Below are 19276 nucleotides of genomic sequence, written 5' to 3' on the forward strand. Positions count from 1 at the left end.
ATGAACTCCCATTCACAATCACTACAAAGAGAATAAAATACCTAGGAATACAGCTAACAAGGGATGTGAAGGACCTTTTCAAGGAGAATTACAAACCACTGCTCAAGGAAATAAGAGGGGACACAAACAAATGGAAAAACATTCTATGCTCATGGATAGGAAGACTCAATATTGCAAAAATGGCCACACTGCCCAAAGTAATTTATAGGTTCAATGCTATTCCCATCAAACTACCAGTGACATTCTTCACAGAATTAGAAAAAACTAATTTAAATTTCATATGGAATCAAAGAAGACCCCGTATAGTCAAGATAATCCTAAGCAAAAACAACAAAGCTGGAGACATCACACTATCTGACTTCAAACTATATTACAAGGCTACAGCAAATAAAGCAGCATGGTACTGGTACCAAAACAGACATATAGACCAGTGGAGCAGAACAGAGACCTTGGAAATAACACCAAACATCTACAACCATCTGTTCTCCAACAAACCTGAGAAAAATAAGCAATGGGGAAAGGATCTCCTATTCAGTAAATGGTGCTGGGAAAACTGGCTAGCCATATGCAGAAAATTGAAACTGGACCCCTTCCTTACACCTTATACAAAAATTAACTCAATATGGATTAAAGACTTAAATGTAAAACCCAAAGCCATAAAAGCCGTAGAAGAAAACCTAGGCAATACCATAATTCAGGACATAGGCACAGGCAAAGACTTCATGAGGAAAACGCCAAAAGCAATTGCAACAAAAGTCGTAATTGACAAATGAGATCTAATTAAACTAAAGAGCTTCTGCACAGCAAAAGAAACCATCATCAAAGTGAACAGGCAACCTACAGAATGGGAGAAAATTTTTGAAGTCTACCCATCTTACAAATGTCTAATGTCCAGAATTTACAAGGAACTTAAACATATTTACAAGAAAAAAACAAACAACCCCATCAAAAAGTGGCCAAAGGATATGAACAGACACTTCTCAAAAGAAGACATTAACATAGTCAACAAACATATAACAAAAAGCCCAATGTCACTGGTCATCAGAGAAATGCAAATCAAAACCACAATGAGATACCAACTCACACCAGTCAGAATGGCAATTGTCAAAAAGTCAGGAAACAATAGATACTGGCAAGGCTGTGGAGAAATAGGAACTCTTTTACAGTGTTGTTGGGAATGTAAATTAGTACAACCATTGTGGAAGACAGTATGGTGATTCCTCAAGGATCTAGAACCAGAAATACCATTTGACCAAGCAATCTCATTACTGGGTATATACCCAGAGGATTATAAATCATTCTACTATAAAGACACACACATGTATATGTTTATTACAGTGCTATTTACAATAGCAAAGACATGGAACCAACCCAAATGCCCATCAATGATAGACTGGATAAAGAAAATGTGGTACATATACACCATGGAATACTACACAGCCATAAAAAGGAATGGTATCATGTACTTTGCAGGGACATGGAAGAAGCTGGAACCCATCATCATCAGCAAACTAACACAGAAACAGAAAACAAATACCACATGTTCTCATGTGGGAGTTGAACATTCAGAACACATGGACACAGAGGGGAGCAACACACACCAGGGCCTTTTGAGGTGTGGGGAGTGAGGGGAGGGAAATTAGAGGACAGGTCAATAGGTGCAGCAAACCAGCATGGCACATGTACACCCATGTAACAAACCTGCATGTTCTGTACATGTATCCTGGTTTTATTTTCGAAGAAATAAAAAATATATATATAAACAAAAATACACAGTCAGAGGAGACAAAAGAAAAAAGAATAAAAAACAAGGAAGCATGCCTACAGGACCTAGAAAATAGCCTGAAAAGGGCAAATCTAGGAGTTATTGGCTTTAAAGAGGAGGTAGAGAGAGAGGAAGAGTTAGAAAGTTTATTCAAAGGGATAATAACAGGGAACTTCTCAAAACTAGAGAAAGATATCAATATCCAAATATAAGAAGGGTATAGAACACCAAGCAGATTTAACCCAAAGAAGACTATCTCAAGGCATTTAATGATCAAACTCCCAAAAATCAACAATAAATAAAGGATCTGAAAGGCATCAAGAGAAAAGAAATAAATAACACACAATGGAGCCCAATATATCTGGCAGCAGACTTTTCAGTGGAAACCTTACGAGCCAAAAGAGGGTGGCATTTAAAGTGCTGAAGGAAAAAAATTTTTTACCCTAGAATAGTATATTTGGTGGAAATATCTTTCACATATGGAGGGAAAATAAAGACTTTCACAAACAAAAGTTGAGGGAGTTTATCAACACTAGACCTGTCCTACAAGAAATGTTCAAGAGAGTACTTCAATCAGAAAGAAAAGGATGTTAATGGGCACTAATAAATTACCTTAAGGTACAGAACTCACTGTTAATAGTATATACACATGTAAGCACAGAATATTATAAAACTGTAACTGTGGTGTGTAAACTAGTCTTATATTAAGTAGAAACACAAAATGATGAACCCATCAAAAATAATAACTACAAAAACTTTTCAAGATAAAGACAGTACAATAAGGTATAAATAGAAACAACAACAAGTTAAAAAGCATGGAGACCAAGTTAAGGTGTAGAGTTTTTATTAATTTTCTTTTTGCTTGCTTGTTTATTTATGCAAATAATGTTAAGTGGTTATCAGCTTAAAATAATGGGTTGTGAGATAAGATTTGTAAGTCTCATAGTAACCTCAAACAAAAAAATACATTGGATACATGAAAAATAAAAAGCAAGAAAGTGAATCATGACACCAGAGAAAATCACCATCACTAAAAGGAAGACAGGAAGAAAAAGAAAAAAAAAAAAAAGAAGGAAGACGAGACCAACAAAACAATGAGAAAACAAATAACAAATGGCAGGAGTAGTCCTGTAAAAGGAAAATAAATCTTGGGACCCCAAAATCATTAAGCCAAAGGGAAAACTTAAGCTGGGAACTATGTCAGGCAAACATGCCTCCCATTTTATTCCCAAATAAGGAAACTACAAATGTAAAAGGTATACATACCTTCTCACGATTTGCCCACAAGAAAATTCCTTGTGGACCTCAAGATCTTCACTCTAAAACGGTTCTGCTGAATTTTATCTTGGCAATATAAATCGATAGCTTATCTTAACAGGTTCAGGACAAAGGACAGTACTGATAGTCATCCTTCTGCTCACCTGAGACAAATGCATATCTGATTTCTTCCTCTGTCCAATTGTTTATGTAAAAATAGAGATTCTCTGAGGCAGATTAAGGCAGAAGTGACTATCTCCTACCCCAACCCCTCACATATAAATTGTGGATTCAGTGAAAAGCTGATCAAAGACTCAAAAGAATGCAACCATCTGTCTTTTATCTACCTATGACCTGGCAGCCCCCATTTCAAGTTGTCCCACCTACCAGATTGAACCAATGTACATATTACACATATTAATTAATTAATATGTGTAATATTACATATTATACATATTGATTACACATATTAATTAATCAATGTACATATTACACATATCATGTCTCCCAAAATGTATAAAATCAAGCTGTACCACAACCACCTTGGGCATATGTCATCAGGACCTCCTGAGGCTGTGTCACGGTCATGTCTTTAACCTTGACAAACCAAACTTTATAAATTGAGACCTGTCTCAGATACTTTTGGGTTCACAGTCCTTACTTATCAATAATAACGTTGAATGTAAACGGACTAAACTCTTCAATCAAAAGACATACAGTGGCTGAATGTTTTTTTAAAAAAGACCCAATGATCTATTGCCTACAAGAAACACACTTTACCTGTAAAGACACACATAAACTGAAAATGAAGGGATGGAAAAAAATATTCCATGCCAAGGAAAACCAAAGAACAGGGATAGCTATACTCCTATCAGACCAAATAAATTTCAAGACAAAAACAATAAGAAGAGATAAAGGTCACTATATAATGATAAAAGAGTCAATTCAGCAAAAGGATAAAACAATTGTAAATATATATGCACCCAACACTGGAGCACTCAGTTGTATAAAGCAAATATTATTAGAGCTAAAGAGAAAAATAGGCCCCAATACAATAATAGCTGGAGACTTCAGCACATCACTTTCAGTACTAAGCAGATCTTCCAGAGAGAAAATCAACAAAGAAGTATCAGACTTAATCTGCACCATAGACCAAGTGGGCCTGATAGATCCTTACAGAACATTTCATTCAGTGGCTGCTGACTACACATTTTTTCCTCAGCACGTGGATTATTATCTAGGATAAACCATATATTAGAACACAAAATAAGTCTTAAAACATTTTTTAAAAATTGAAATAATATCAAGCATCTTTTTTAAGGGATGTGTGTGTGTGTGTGTGTGCATGTGTGTGTGTGTATGTGTGTGTTTTGTAGAGACAGGGTTTCTCCATGTTGCCCAGGCTGGTCTCAAACTCCTGGGCTCAAGTGATCCATCCTCCTCACCTTCCCAAAGTGCTTGGATTACAGGTGTGAGCCACTATGCCCAGCCTAATACTAAGTATCTTCACTGACCACAATGGAATATAACTAGAAATCATTAAGAAGAGAAATTTTGGAAACTGTACAAACTCATGGAAATTAATCAATATGCTCCTAAATGACCAGTGGGTCCATGAAGAAATTAAGAAGAAAATTTAAAAATGTCTTGAAACAAATAATAGTGGAAACACAACAAAACAAAACCTGTGGGATAAAGCAAAAGCAGTACTATGAAGGAAGTTTATAGCTATAAGCACCCACATCAAAAAAGGAGGAAAAACTTCAAATAAACAACAAAATAATGCATCATATAGAGCTAGAAAACAAGAGCAAACCAAACCCAAAATTAGTAGAAGGAAAGAAATAATAAAGATCAGAGCAAAAATAAAGAAAATTGAAATGAAGAAAACAATACAAAAGATCAGTGAAACAAAAAGTTGTTTTTTTGAAAAGATAAACAAAATTGACAAACCTTTTTAGCCAAACTCACCAAGAAAAAAGAGAGAAGACTCAAATAAATCAGAGTTGAAAAGGAGGACATCACAACTGATACTGCAGGAATTCAAAGGTTAATTAGGTGCTACTATGAGCAACTATACGCCAATCACCCGGAAAATCTAAAAGAAATAGATAAATCCTTAGAAACATACAACCTACCAAATTGAGCCATGAAGAAATTCCAAAACCTGAGCAGATGTGTAACAAGTAATGAGATCGAAGCTGTAATAAAATGTCTTCCAGTAAAGAAAAGCAAGTAACCCAATGGCTTCACTGCTGAATTCTACCAAATATTTTAAGAAGAACTTATACCAATCCTACTTACACTGTCCCAAAAAATGAGTAGGAGTGAGTACTTTCAAACTCCTTCTGTGAGGCCAGTATTACCGTGATGTCAAAACCAGACAATGACATATCAAAAAAAGAAAACCACAGGCCAATATCACTGATGAGTATTGATGCAAAAATCCTTGACAAAATACTAGCAAACCAAATTCAAGAAAACACTTAAAAGACCATTCATCATGACCAAGTGGAATTTATTCCAGGGATTCAAGGATGGTTCAACATGTGCAAATCAATTAATGCAATACATCATATCAATAGAATAAAAGACAAAATCCATGTGATCATTTTAGTTGATGCTGAAAAAGCATTTGATAAAATTCAACATCCCTTTATGATGAGAACTCTCAAAACACTGGGTATAGAAGGAACATACCTCAACATAATAAAAGGCATATACACAGTCTCATAACTAGTATCATATTAAATGGGAAAAACTGAAATCCTTTCCTCTAATATTGGGAACATGACAAGGATGCCCACTTTCACCATTGTTATTTAACATAGTACTGGAATTCCTAGCTAGAGCAATAAGACAAGAGAAATAAATAAAGGGCATCCAGTTTGAAAAAGAAGAAGTCAAATTATCCTTGTTTTCAGATGATAGGATCTTATACTTGGAAAAAGCTAAACATTCCATAAAAAAACTATTGGAACTGATCAAATTCAGTAAAGTTGGAGGATGCAAAATCAACATATGAAGCCACCTGCATCCCTTGGTTTGTGGCCTCTCTTCACTCCAAAGCCTCTGCTTCCTTAATCACAGTTTCTTCTCTGACTCTGAACCTCCTGCCTTCCTCTTAGAAGGACCCTTGTGATTGTGTTGGGCTCACCAGAATAATCCAGGATAATCTCTTCATCTTAAGATCTTCAACTAAGTCACATCTTGGAAGACCCTTTTGCCATGTAAGGTAACAGATCCACAGGTTTGGGGGATTAGGAAACATACTGAGTGTCCCCAGATTTTCCCATCCCATTTAATATGAGAGATACTGGGGTATGCTAGTTAGAATAATGTGGTAGAGAGGATAATATAGTGATGCCAGCACAAGAAAATATGATCACAAAATCTTTAAGAAATGAGAGGAAAGAGGATTCAGAGATACTTCTTCCATTCCAGTGATACTTCATTTTAGCTGCTTGATAAATGTTTACAGATACCATAAATTCATGACACTTTGAAACTCAAGCATTTGCTTAGAAGATATCAAAAAGCAGAACTTGATATGCTACATTCACAGCATTCATTGCAATATTAGACAAAATGAAAGTTATCTAATAATTTAAAAATTAAAAATAGCACTTCAAAATCTTATTTAAGGAAGAAATAAGATATCAAAATATTTGAACAGTAAAAATGTAAGTAAAACATATGAAAATTCGTAAGGTATTGCCAAAGTAATATCTAAAAACAAATGTACTTTTCTGAATATATGTAGTAACTGACACCACCCTAAGACTTGGGAAAGAAACAATAAGGCCAAATAAAGTTGGAAAAAAGAAATGATACAACACAGAGCAAAAACAAGCTTGCTTGGGAAAGGGGAGACAAAAATAAGTAAAAATTGATCACCAGAAACACTAATTAACTGGTAGGAAAAGGTCGAAGCAGATGGCCTTCAATTCATTCACTCTCTTCATGGGGTGGGAGTACTACGTTCTCATAAGCCACTCCCTGGCAGAAGGCAGGTGACCTCCTCCTTGTCAACTGTACCTCTGGGTAAATATACTACAGAAATTTATTAGGAAGAGGATAACTTATTTCTGAATTGCCTTTAACAGGAAGTCTCTGGCTACAGATTACCTATAGTAAATAGAATCCAGGATCTATGGGGCATGATCCCTTGGAGAATGCCTCGTGGGCTATTCAATTCCCTTGGACTATCTCCCACTGTGGGAGATACTCCCATAACCTCACATGCAAAACAGCCTATCCTGAGCCAGAGGAACATAGCCAACATGGAAAGTACTTCTCACTGCATCTGAACCTACTGAGTGCCTGTTCCTTAACTTCAATTGGATAATATAAGGTAAGATCTCTGATTCATGTGGGGCTGACTTTCCAATCCAATCCTGTGCATTGGTATTCTCACTATACCATTGATTCAAACTGAAGAACCAAGTAGCATTGATAACTAGTTACTATATATATACACACATATAAAAGTATATATATAACTATATATACTACATATATAACTATACTGTATATACTATATTTTTTATTATATAATATATTTCATATATCTAACTATATATACTTTTATTATATAGTATATTTCATATATAAAACTATATATACTTCATATATAGTTATATATATGGTTATATGTAGTTATATATATATAACTATATATATTCCATTGTCATAAATTCATTGCAAAGCTTTGTAAAAAATTTTTTAAATAATACATATATATACATATATAAAACTATCTAAAATATTTATATATATAAAACTATCTAAAATTATTTAAAATGAAAAAGTACCCCAAATTTCTCTGTGAGGCAAAAACTGTTTTGATTGCAAAACCTAAAAGAGAAATACCAACAATTTTACTAGGCCAACCTCAATTATAAATGATAATTATAATCATTTATAAGTTATATATATTTTATAATACTTGAATATTCAAGTATTATAAAATGTATTCAAGTATTATAAAAACTGCCAATGATTTACCCTAGGATTTCAAATTGATGTAGCACAAAGAAAGTAATCAACATGACTCATCATATTAACAAGGGGAGAAAAAGCTAAAATCTTCTAAGCTTCTCAGTAAACACCAAGAACACATTTGACAAAAATCCAACATCTGTTCCAAGTTTTAAGTCTAAAACCAGAGTCATTGAGAATTCCTTAACTCACCTTCAAAGAGTATATCTATTTCAAGTTGCATGTTAATATATTTAATACAGATTCATTGAAATTATTCTCTAAAAAAAAAAAAAAAGACAACAAATGCTCCCTTTTAGTACTTCTACTTAATATGTTAATAATCCTGGCAATTTGTATGTTAACATCATTGGAAATATTATTCAAGCAAAAAGAAAAATAGGCACACAAACATAAAAATGAAAATATAAATGAGTCATATTTGCAGACGGCATGAATATGTATCTGGAAAGCCAGAAGCAAAAAAATAATAATAATAAAATTATCACTAGAGACAACAATCCACTGAGGTCCAAACTGTAAGATGAATCCACCAAACTTAATTGCATCTCTTTATAAAATGATACCTGACTAGATTAATTGAGAAGAAGAATTAATTTCACTGATAATATAGGTCAACATATTTAAATGCTAGAATACTCATTTAATTTAGGTCATTAGGGTTTGAATTTTTTTAATAGCGTAACAGAAAAGACATGAATAGTTGTAGCAATATATTATATTTCTGATTGGGTATATTAAACAGTAGATGTCAGTATCCATGGTTGTTATAAATAACACATTAATGGTAAAAAACAGATAGCATTTATTACTTAGTATGAGGCAGTTATTATGGAAAGGGCTCTAGTTGCCTTTTCTACTTAATCACCAATCTTATGAGATAAATGCTATTCTAATTCTCACTCTACAGACAAGGAAACTGAGGATAAAAGAGGTTAAGTTGTTTGTGTATGATCAATAAGTAGTAAGTGACAGAGGCTGGACTTAAACGACTACCCCCTGGCTACTTAATAAAAATCGAAAAATTGGTAGGTGGAGCTTAATAAAAAGAAAAGGCAAGAAGTTGTAGCACATCTTTTTCCCTAAAAAGATCACAATGGTGAACACATTGTACCAGATTTATAAATGCCTCAAGGTGATATATTTGTATTTTTTGATCCTGGCTACAAATGGTATGTTTGATTAAAAATGAAAATATAGAGTGAATTTGTTAAAACATAATCAAACTGTGGGCTTCTGCCAAGTATCTAAACTATTCTGGGCACTGAGCTCAATTCAGATCCATATTGCCCAAGTCTTGTAACTGGCAGATCCCCTGGCCTCACAGGTGGGCCCACAGTGGAGGGCACAAGTGGGGAGAGAGGGCACAACCACTCCCAGGTGCTCTCTGTATCAGGACTCTGGACCCTCATCATATGCTGGGATGGCACTGGTAGGAAGCCACAATAATCCATTTCCAAGCTGGAGTGTTCTACCAAATATTCACCACCTGCCTGAATAGGTATGTTTCCTTAAAATTATACTTTTCTTATTTTCTTCTATTTTTTAGACTTAATTTTATTTGATGGGTCTAAAAAGCTGCAGACAAAAAATAATAATACAAAAAATAATAACACAAAAAATAATAATAAAATTAAATAAATAAATAAAAAGTAGCATATTCTCAGGTGCTGTATTATCCTGACTTGTGCTCATTTGCCCTCATTTTATAATGAAATTTTCTATGCTTATAGGACTCATTTCTACTTTCTTTAAATCTCTTGACTTTTAAAAATTATATTTGTTCTATAATTCTTAATAAAATACTTTTTATATTTTAATTTTTTCTTATCCAAATTTTTCTTCACAATTGTTCATCCCTCTGTTGTAGCGCTTTTACATCTTAAATTTCTAATATTAGCTTGCTTTTTATTTTTAACTTTTCTAAAAATTCAAGTTATTTATAATTATTTTATTATTGCGAAGATTTCTTTTTTTGTGTTTGTTTTTTACAACTTTTGGTTGTAACGTGTACTTAAAACCATTTTCAATATTATGGGTTTCTAACAATGCTTGACTTTTTCTTTTATTATTTTAATATAAATACTTTTCCACTTATACATGAATTATTTCTTCCCCTCATGAGGTGTTTTTGTAATGGCTGATGAAAGTAATAGCTGAGACAGTAAAAACAGAAAGAGTCCACTGCGAGCGGGAAAAGCCACAGGCTCTTTCCCCATTACCCCTCTCCTTCCTTGCCTCAACAAGCTGCTTCCAGTTTTCACCCTCTGCTTCTCTAGGAGGGTCCAACTATGTGGAAGCTGTCACCTTTGATAGAATTTATCTGATACCATATAACATAGGTAAGACACTTAATGTTCTGGTTAGCTACTGCAAAGTAACAAATTATTCTTACATCTTAGACACTTCAAAAAAATAACCAACTTACAATATTTCATGATCCTCTACATGAGGACTTTGACCGGGGCCCAGTGGGTCATTCTTACAACTCTGAGGCCTTCTTAGTGAGGACTGGCAGCCAAAACACCTCCACATAGCTTCTATAGCATGGAAGTCTCAGGGTCATCCTAAGTCTTCTACCATGACTCAGAGATCTCAGAGAGTGATCTCAGAGACAGGAAGTGAAAGCTCCTATTTTCCTAAGGCCTTGGCTAGGAAACTGTGACCTGGTTACTTCTGCCATATTCTATTGGTCAAAGCAGTCACAGACCCCTCTCGGATTCAAGTGGAGGGAAAAAAAGGTTTGCAGACCTCCTATTGCTGGGTATGTATTTAACTAAGGGGCCCAGCTACTATGCTTCAAAGTCCACATCTCCCTACCAGTGACTGAGAATTGTGCGGATTATAAGGCAGACCTATTCCTGGAAGACACAGGCCTCCTTTGCCAGTCACCTTTGGCCCAAGAACTCCCCAACAGCTTTGCTGAACCTTCCTCAGATACACAACAATCTGCGGTGCCCCCACACTTCCTTCCGTCTCTCCTGCACTGAGTTGGACTCGCCCTGCTGTCTGCTGACTCCCCAGACTTCCCTGGCTTCTTTTCTATTTCCATTCCCAGCGGCATGGCATCTAATAAAACCCTTGCTTATTAATGCTATTTTGCTGTCTTATTCTTAAATTAGAATGTTATACTCTACTAATACAAATTAGTATATTATACTCATACTAATATAAAATTTCACCTTTCAGTGGAAGGAGAGTCAAAGAATTTCTGGCTATTTTAAATCACCGCATCATTTCTTTTTCCATGCCCCACCCCTGGAACCTTCTCAAGGTGTTTGACTTCAACCAGAGTTGAAGATCCCCCATCTGCAATACTGCTGCACCCCCACCTCCAGCCCCAGCTGATTGAACCCCAGGTGGACTCCTGATTCAGGCAATCCACAGGCTGGGCTGAAGCAATCATGATGTCTCTCTGAGGAGTATTAAAGCCACAGAGACCCCAGTCAGTTTTAGGGAGGTGTGCCGCCAGAAACCAGGGTCAGCACCATACCAAACCAAAGTTATGGAGGAGTAAAAACCAAAAGTCTTGCAGAAGAAGCAGATTGGGAGAGAAAAAAAGCAGAACCCACATGCAGAAAGAAGAGAGGCACCACGTGACCCTTGAGACAAAGTGACAGATTTCCAGTTTCTGTGAGGTCCTGCTGTGCACCAGAGACGAGAGTTCTGGGAAAACCCCTGCTATGGGTTGAATTGTATTCCCCAAAAATTCATATGTTGAAGCCTTAACCTCCAGGACCTTAGAATGGGACCTTACTTGGAAATAGAGTCATTGCAGATGTAGTTAAGCTGAGTTCCTACTGGAGTAGGGTGGGCCCCTAATCCAATATATTGTTGTCCTTATGAAAAGGGGAATTTTGGAGAATAGTTATCCTTCCAAGATAAACTATTTGCCAAATATGTAACAGAGTAACCAGTTGTTTTCACATGGGATTTCTAGTCATTTCTCAGTTAAAAATTGAGGAATAGGTACACGCAGTAAGAACACTCAGTGAAGATGAGGGCAGAGATCAAGATGCCACATCTACAAACCAAGGATCACCAAAGATTGCCAGAAACCATCAGAAGCTAGGGGAAAGGCATGGAACAGTTACTTCTTCACAGCCCTCAGAAGGAACCAACCCTGTTGACACCTGGACCTCAGACGTGAAGCCTCCAGAACCGTGAGATACAAAATTCCTGTTGTTTAAGCCACTCAGTTTGTGGTACTTTGTTAAGGCAGCTCTGGAAAATGAATACCACCCCTATAACCGCATTTCCATGTGAGCTCATTTGAGTGGGTGTCTGTTCCTTGAAAAAGAAAAATGATATGAATGAAAACATCCAACCTAAACTGCCTTTGTTCTGAGCAGAGGGAACACCCTCTGGCAGAGTCAGGGTTCTTCTCAGAAAATTATTCTCAATCTCCTCCAGAACTAAGATAAATGAATGAGCAAAGTTTAAAAGCTCTCTTCTAAAGAGCATGGTCAAAATAGTTTTAGCCTGTAAAACTTTGAAGGCAGATAAAAACAGAATTCAGCCTTGGCAGAATAAACTCTCAATAAAGTAACCTCAGATCCTTAGCTTTGAATACCACTTTTTTTTTTCCTGTATTCCTTCCAGGATAAACTATTAGCCAGATATGTAACAGAGTAACCAGTCATTTTTATATGGGATTGTTATTCATTGCCCAGTTGAAAATTAAAGAATCAGTACAAAAAAAAAAAAACACTTTTGCTCTAGGAAAGAGAATCAGATGTCCTTTTTTAGTAATAATTAACTAGCAAGGTCATGCTGTCAGCACGGTTTTTAAAATACCCTTTTGTCTTTCGTGGCAAGTGTATGCATCTAGACCATCTGAAAGTGGCACTAGAAGATGAAAATATAAATCTAAAACAAGAAGGGGGCAGGAAAGGAATGAGGAGCAGGCAAAACATAACCACGTGTTGGCAATTTCTAACTTCCTGGTTCAGGAGTACTCATTAATCACTCTATTCCCACAGAAGTATAATGATTCTGAATATCTACATATGCCACAAATTATCTAATACTGTTCCTGATTTACTAGGTGTGGAGTGGCCATATATAAAACCTGACTGTTACATAAAATATTGGCCTGAAACTCTCAGACTTCGAAGCAAGCAGCAGATTTGGATGGAATACGCCAGAAATTAATAAAGCCATAATCTAGAGAAGGTAATAAATGGACTTTTTAAATATGAGATACTGTAAACTCTGGCTTCAGTGGGGAAGAGTTTTTTTTTTTACATCAAGTTATGCTGATTTAATTTCAAAATTAGCTTTTCCAAGGCACTGGGCTTTGTAATGAAGGTTAATATTACATGTTTGCTAAAAAAAAACAGGGTTTTATAAAACTCCTCACCTCATATAAACAATTGTAAGTCTTTTGTTTTTTCCAGGGGAAAAAAAAAAAAAAAAAAACTTTCACTAAGTACTAGTCACACATATATCTGTAAATCTCAGAGAAATTTCCCCAAGCACTCTGGCTTCCCAAGTAGGAGATTGTTTCTCCTAGTTCAAGTCTCATTTCACTGTTAGGCTGGCTGTTATTTCATGGTGACTGCCATGTTAATATTATGTCTTCTGATCCATGAATGTGATATAGCTCTCCAACTTATTTAAGTCCTCTTCAGTTTCACTCAACAGTGTTTGGTAGTTTTCTGTGTATAGGTTTTGGAAATCTATAATTAAATTTATCCTTGGGTATTCTATGTTTCTTTGTTATTACGAATTGTATTTGTTATCTCATTTTCCAGTTGTTTTGCTGGTATATAGAAATATAATTTATTTACCTATATGGACCTGGAAAATTACAGCTTTGTTAAATTCAGCTAGTTATATTAGTTGTTTTGCAGATTCCTTAGGATTTCTACATTTTAAAAATCAAGTCGTCTAAGAATAAATAATTTTGATTCTTTCCAACTTGAATGCTTAATTTCCTTTTCGTATTGTATTACCCTGGTTAAGCCTTTCAGTACAATGTTGAATAGAAGTAGTTAGCAGGGAGATCCTTTCCTTGTTCTTCATCTTAGAGGAACAGCATTCAGTATTTTGCAATTCAATAGGGTGTTAGCCCCTAGGATCTCTACAAATAGCCCACTGATCTCTTTAAAATAATTAGATCCGGTCACTCCTTTGCCCAGTTCTCCAGTGGTTTCCCAAATCATTTAAAATAATTTCATAAATCCTTAAAGTGACCTACACAATCTGGTTTTCTATAATCTCTCTGAATTCAGATTCTCCCCTCCTCCCCATCGTCAGTCACCACATTGGGTGTTTTGCATGGGGCACTACAAACAGGCCCCATCTCAGTACTTTGGACCTTCTTGTTCCTGCTCCCTGAAGTGCTTTTACCCCAGACAGCCACAGGGGTCACTCTTTCTTGTCTCTGCTATTTTCTTTTTCTTTCTTTTTTTTTTTTTTTTTTTGAGACGGAGTCTCACTGTGTCGCCCAGGCTGGAGTGCAGTGGTGCAATCTTGGCTCACTCCAAGCTCCGCCTCCCGGGTTCCCGCCATTCTCCTGCCTCAGCCCTCCGGAGCAGCTGGGACTACAGGCGCCCGCTGCCTCGACCGGCTAATTTTTTTTTGTATTTTTAGTAGAGACGGGGGTTTCACCATGTTAGCCAGGATAGTCTCGATCTCCTGACCTCGTGATCTGCCTGCCTCGGCCTCCCAAAGTGCTGGGATTATAGGCGTAAGCCACCGCGCCCAGCCTCTCTGCTGTTTCTAAGATACAGAAATTTCACCATATTAGCTTTCTTGACCACTTTATATAAAATAGGAACCCCTTCCCTAGCTTGCCTAAGTATTTCTATCTCCCTTATCCTGTTTATCTTTCTTCATAGAACTTATCAACATCTGACATATTATATACCTTCTTTCTATATTTATTTACATGTCCTTTCCCACTATCATGTAAGATCATTGAGTGTGGGGACATTTTCTGTGAGAAAATGGGGCATATAGTTAGTGTTTTAGAAGTATTGAATGAAAAAATATATATATCTCTCTAATTTACATTTGGGTATAAATGACACTCTCCCTGCTAGTAAATACACTCTCCCTGCTAGTTGCTATATTGATAGGGATAATGGGAAGCAAAATCATTATTGTCATCATCTGCATAATCCAGAAATACTACAATCTTAAGTAATGTAAATCATACTATAATCTTCTTAGTGTTATAGTATGAGGATGGGAGTTTGGCAATTAAAGTAGGGAATGAGGCCAGATTTTGGGATATAACTACCAATGGCATAATTGTCATAACTGAGTCCATGGAAGACATCTCATTTAACATTGTTTTTAAATTTTCTTTCAGTAGGGACAGGGTCTCACTATGTTGCCCAGGCTGGTCTTGAACTCCTGAGCTCAAGCAATCCTCCTGCCTCAGCCTTCCAAAGTGCTGGAATTACAGGTGTGAGCCACCACACCAGGCCCCTATTGCCACCTTGGAGACCTATTTTTCTCAGTTTAATAATTCAAGAAATACTGCTGTGAACTTCATCAACCCCACATCTCTAATTGTCCATTGACAATGATTTTTTAATTTTAATTAGACACAGGGTCTTCCTCTGTTGCCCAGGCTGCAGTGCAGTGGTGAGATCATAGCTCACTGCAGCCTCGAATTTCTGGGCTCAAGAGATCCTTCTGCCTCTGCCTCCTGAGTGGCTGGGACTACAGGTGCACAACGTGACACCTGGCTATTTTTTTTTAATTTTTTGTAGAGATGGGGTCTCACTACGTTGCCCAGGCTGGTCTCGAACACTAGGCCTCAAGGTATACTCCTGCCTTGGCCTCTCAAAGTGCTGAGATTATAGGCATAAGCCATCTCGCCTGGCCAACAATGGTTTCTTAAAGCACTGTTGATTGTAAAACTTACATTAAATAAAGACTCTCACTCTGCAGAACTGTGTATGGCCCACTCTGGCAAATACTTAACAATTGTTTACCCTTATGAATTCTTGAATTCAGGTCTCAACTAGACCCATCTGGAGTAGCTGTTATCTTATTTTTTATAAGGTGGTCTGTTTTCCAGTATTATAATGCTCCTAGTTCATCGGTTCATTGGAGCTGACTTCCAAGTTCTGTTACTGATCTGTAGGGAATGTTATGAAGACTCTCAAAATCTTAAAAATAGATGAACTAATGTTACTCCTGAAGGAATACCTGCAAAATGGATCTGTCAGCAATGGAAGCAGAGAAAAAGGAAGGTTACAAGAGTTAACATTACACCCCTACAAAAGAAATCCCCAGCTTAGTGACTGGATCGGCTTTGTTCCTTAGTTGTGTAAAACCCATTTATTGTGGAAATTAATGCATGAAACAATCTTAGACTGATATAACAAAATATTGAATGCACGTTATTAAAATTTTCTGATTATAATGGTGTGCAAGACAGAATAAACTACCCAGAGAATTAAAGTGGTCTTGTCACCTATTTCTCTCTTCCTTTCATATTTTTAATACAAATTTACAGGATTTTATTGTCATGCCATATCAGGGGAGTCAAGTCTAGACAAAGATAACCTATATTCCCAAATGAACATTCTGAACAAGGTTTATATAAGATATAGAAAAGCTCTTATTTTATTGCAATATGGCCAGCTTTATAGTAGGTCTTAGGAGCTGATAAAAATGTGACTTTGGGTCAGGAGCAGCGGCTCACTCCTGTAATTTCAGCACTTTGGGAGGCTGAGGCAGGTGGATCACATGAGCCCAGGAGTTCAGGACCAGCCTGGGCAACACAGTAAGACTCCATCTCTACAAAATATACAAAAATTAGCTGGGCGTGGTGATGCACACCTGTAATCCCAGCTACTTGGGAGGTTGAGGCAGGAGAATCGCTTGAACCCAGGAGGTGGAGACTGCGGTGAGCCAATATTCCACCACTGTCCTCCAGCCTGGGTGCCAGAGTAAGACTCTGTCTCAAAGAAAAAAAAAAGTGACTTCATGTCATGTGTAGTTCATATAAATAAGTTCAATTTATAAGGTCTTTTCCCTGGAAAGTGGTGATCTACTTAAGAATCCATGGTCACAATTTTGGTACTGGCTACTAAGTGGCTAAAGTCTCAGAGAAGAAGGCCCCTTTTAAAGCAAGACTTAGCAATCAGTGCACATGCACATGTTGAAAGTACTTGACATAGTCTTTATTTAAAACGTTTTATTTAAAACAACCATTTACTAATTGCTCTTGATTGTCAGCCTCTGCAGCTGGATTACTTTTCCCCATCTGCATGGTATATCATCTCACAAGAAAGAACTGTGATTTTGTTTCATCTGCTGATGACATCAATAAAATACATAGTAAATCACCACTACTGTGTTGTTTCAAGAAAGTATAGCGTGTTCACTAGAAACCATATCATGCACTGTATTATTTTTTTTGACTAATTAAATTAGGAAATATCCATGTTTTATTGACTATGTGGAATTTAATATATAACATAATGATCATAATGAGTAGCCCCAACTGAAAACAACACTGAGACATGCCACCCTCATCCCACAATAATTTTTAAAAATATTTTCTACTTAGATGTATGTAAATAATAGGTACCAGCATGATACTGAGACCATCCTGAGAGAATAGACCCACACATTCCTTCAGGAGAAAATGTATCTGAGAAAACTGAAATATCTCCTAATTATAAAACAGTTCTTAACTAGCTCTAGGCTCTAATTTTAATGCAAACTATAAACTTTAGTCACTCATGTGTGATTGAAGATTTATCTTTTGCTGATTTTATTTTAACAGAAATAATCCTCATAAAGAATGAAGAGGCAGCCAAAAAGAGCCTTAAAGGAGAATTTGAAAATAGATATCTTGGTAGCAGGAAGGAAAATATAATTTATGGGTAAGCATCTTTTGAATATTTCTATATAATCAAACTTTGGTAGGAAAAGCAATGTCCAATAACAACTGAATTGACTATTGAACATTATTTCTCTAAATGCAAAATAAATATAGAAGTATTCTTTCTCCATCATAGAAACTGACTTAGCTTTTCTATTTTTATTCATATACTTATATTCACCTCCCATTATTTTGTTCTACAAAGAAGTTGAGGCACATGATGAAGCTGCTATATATGATATGATTACAAAAACTAAGGTATTTTAGGAACTATCATTGATAATGTTTATGCTTATTAAACAAAATAAATCTAGTAATTTTGAGCACATCAAAGTTAAATTAAGTTCAAGTTATACTCTTATGCTTGAGAATACAATGGATAAAGACCAGTATCTCAGGTTCTAGTTCTTAAGTTAGAGAACCTAAGATACTGGTCTTTATCCAGCCAAAAGATAGAATTAACTCTTAGCATATATACTTTTCAGTCATTAAGTTCATGAAAAAGACTTAATTTGATTTTAAAACTTCATAATTAGATTAACTCTATCATCAGATATGTCTTTAATTATTCTCATTTACATGAATTTGCTCTCACCTAGCACCTAGCTTTATCCTATGTGCTACTTTGTCCTTTGTGCTCTGTTGGGGTTTCACAAATCGGTTCATATCACCTAAATTGATCAATCTGAATTTGATTATAGAGCTAAGGGAAGGCAACGCACCTATAGAATACTGTTTTAATCCATACGGCCATACATTTATTGTAGCAGCTATTTAGTTATACTAATGAAAAACCTCTAAGCCTAATAAATTATAAATATCTTAAATTTGGGCACTTGAAACAGAATGAGAATCTTAATTTAACCTCATTTTGTGTTCATACAAAGACTAAAGAGTTAAAAGTTGGTCTAAAAATTTTGCATCCATTATTCATATCCAGTTAGTGTTCTGCTGTTGTGCCCAGAAGAAAGTGATTAATGCATGGGAAGCACCAAGGTCAAATTTATTTTGGGTACAACATAATGTACCTCTATATTTCAGACTGCTGTCATGGCATGAATTCTTAATATCCTCATAACATTAACTTCATGTTCAATCACAATTTAGAAAGTATTAATGTTTCTACCATGTTAAGATATAGAAACAACTGGAGATATAGAACAAAAAAAAAGCTATCAACTAGTTATATTTCAAATAGTGTATTTTTTTGAAAGTGATTATACCGTACATCAGTTTTTAAAATATTTCAGGTACATAATAGCTCTTTCCTGTCCCAGAAGCCCAGCCTATGGAAAAGAAAAAACACTGTCACTTCCATTTCTAATCTCACTCTATTTTCAAATAACCTTAGCATAACACAGCTTTAGCTCATTAACTATAGATATCCATCACTTTTC

General features: G+C 35.8%; 1 protein-coding gene across 1 annotated transcript in view; it reads right to left on the minus strand.

Moving 5' to 3' along the window:
- Window positions 1-11087, minus strand: part of LOC116472201 (SH3 domain-containing YSC84-like protein 1) — a 39690-nt gene extending 28603 nt beyond the window's left edge. Inside the window, exon 1 of the mRNA XM_058442781.1 lies at window positions 10879-11087. Coding sequence (XP_058298764.1) covers window positions 10879-11087 — 209 coding nt within the window. The remainder of the gene's footprint in view (window positions 1-10878) is intronic.
- Between the last annotated feature and the right edge of the window lie 8189 nt (window positions 11088-19276).

This window comes from Hylobates moloch, unplaced genomic scaffold, assembly GCF_009828535.3.
Source record: "Hylobates moloch isolate HMO894 unplaced genomic scaffold, HMol_V3 SCAFFOLD_8, whole genome shotgun sequence".
Taxonomy (NCBI): domain Eukaryota; kingdom Metazoa; phylum Chordata; class Mammalia; order Primates; family Hylobatidae; genus Hylobates; species Hylobates moloch.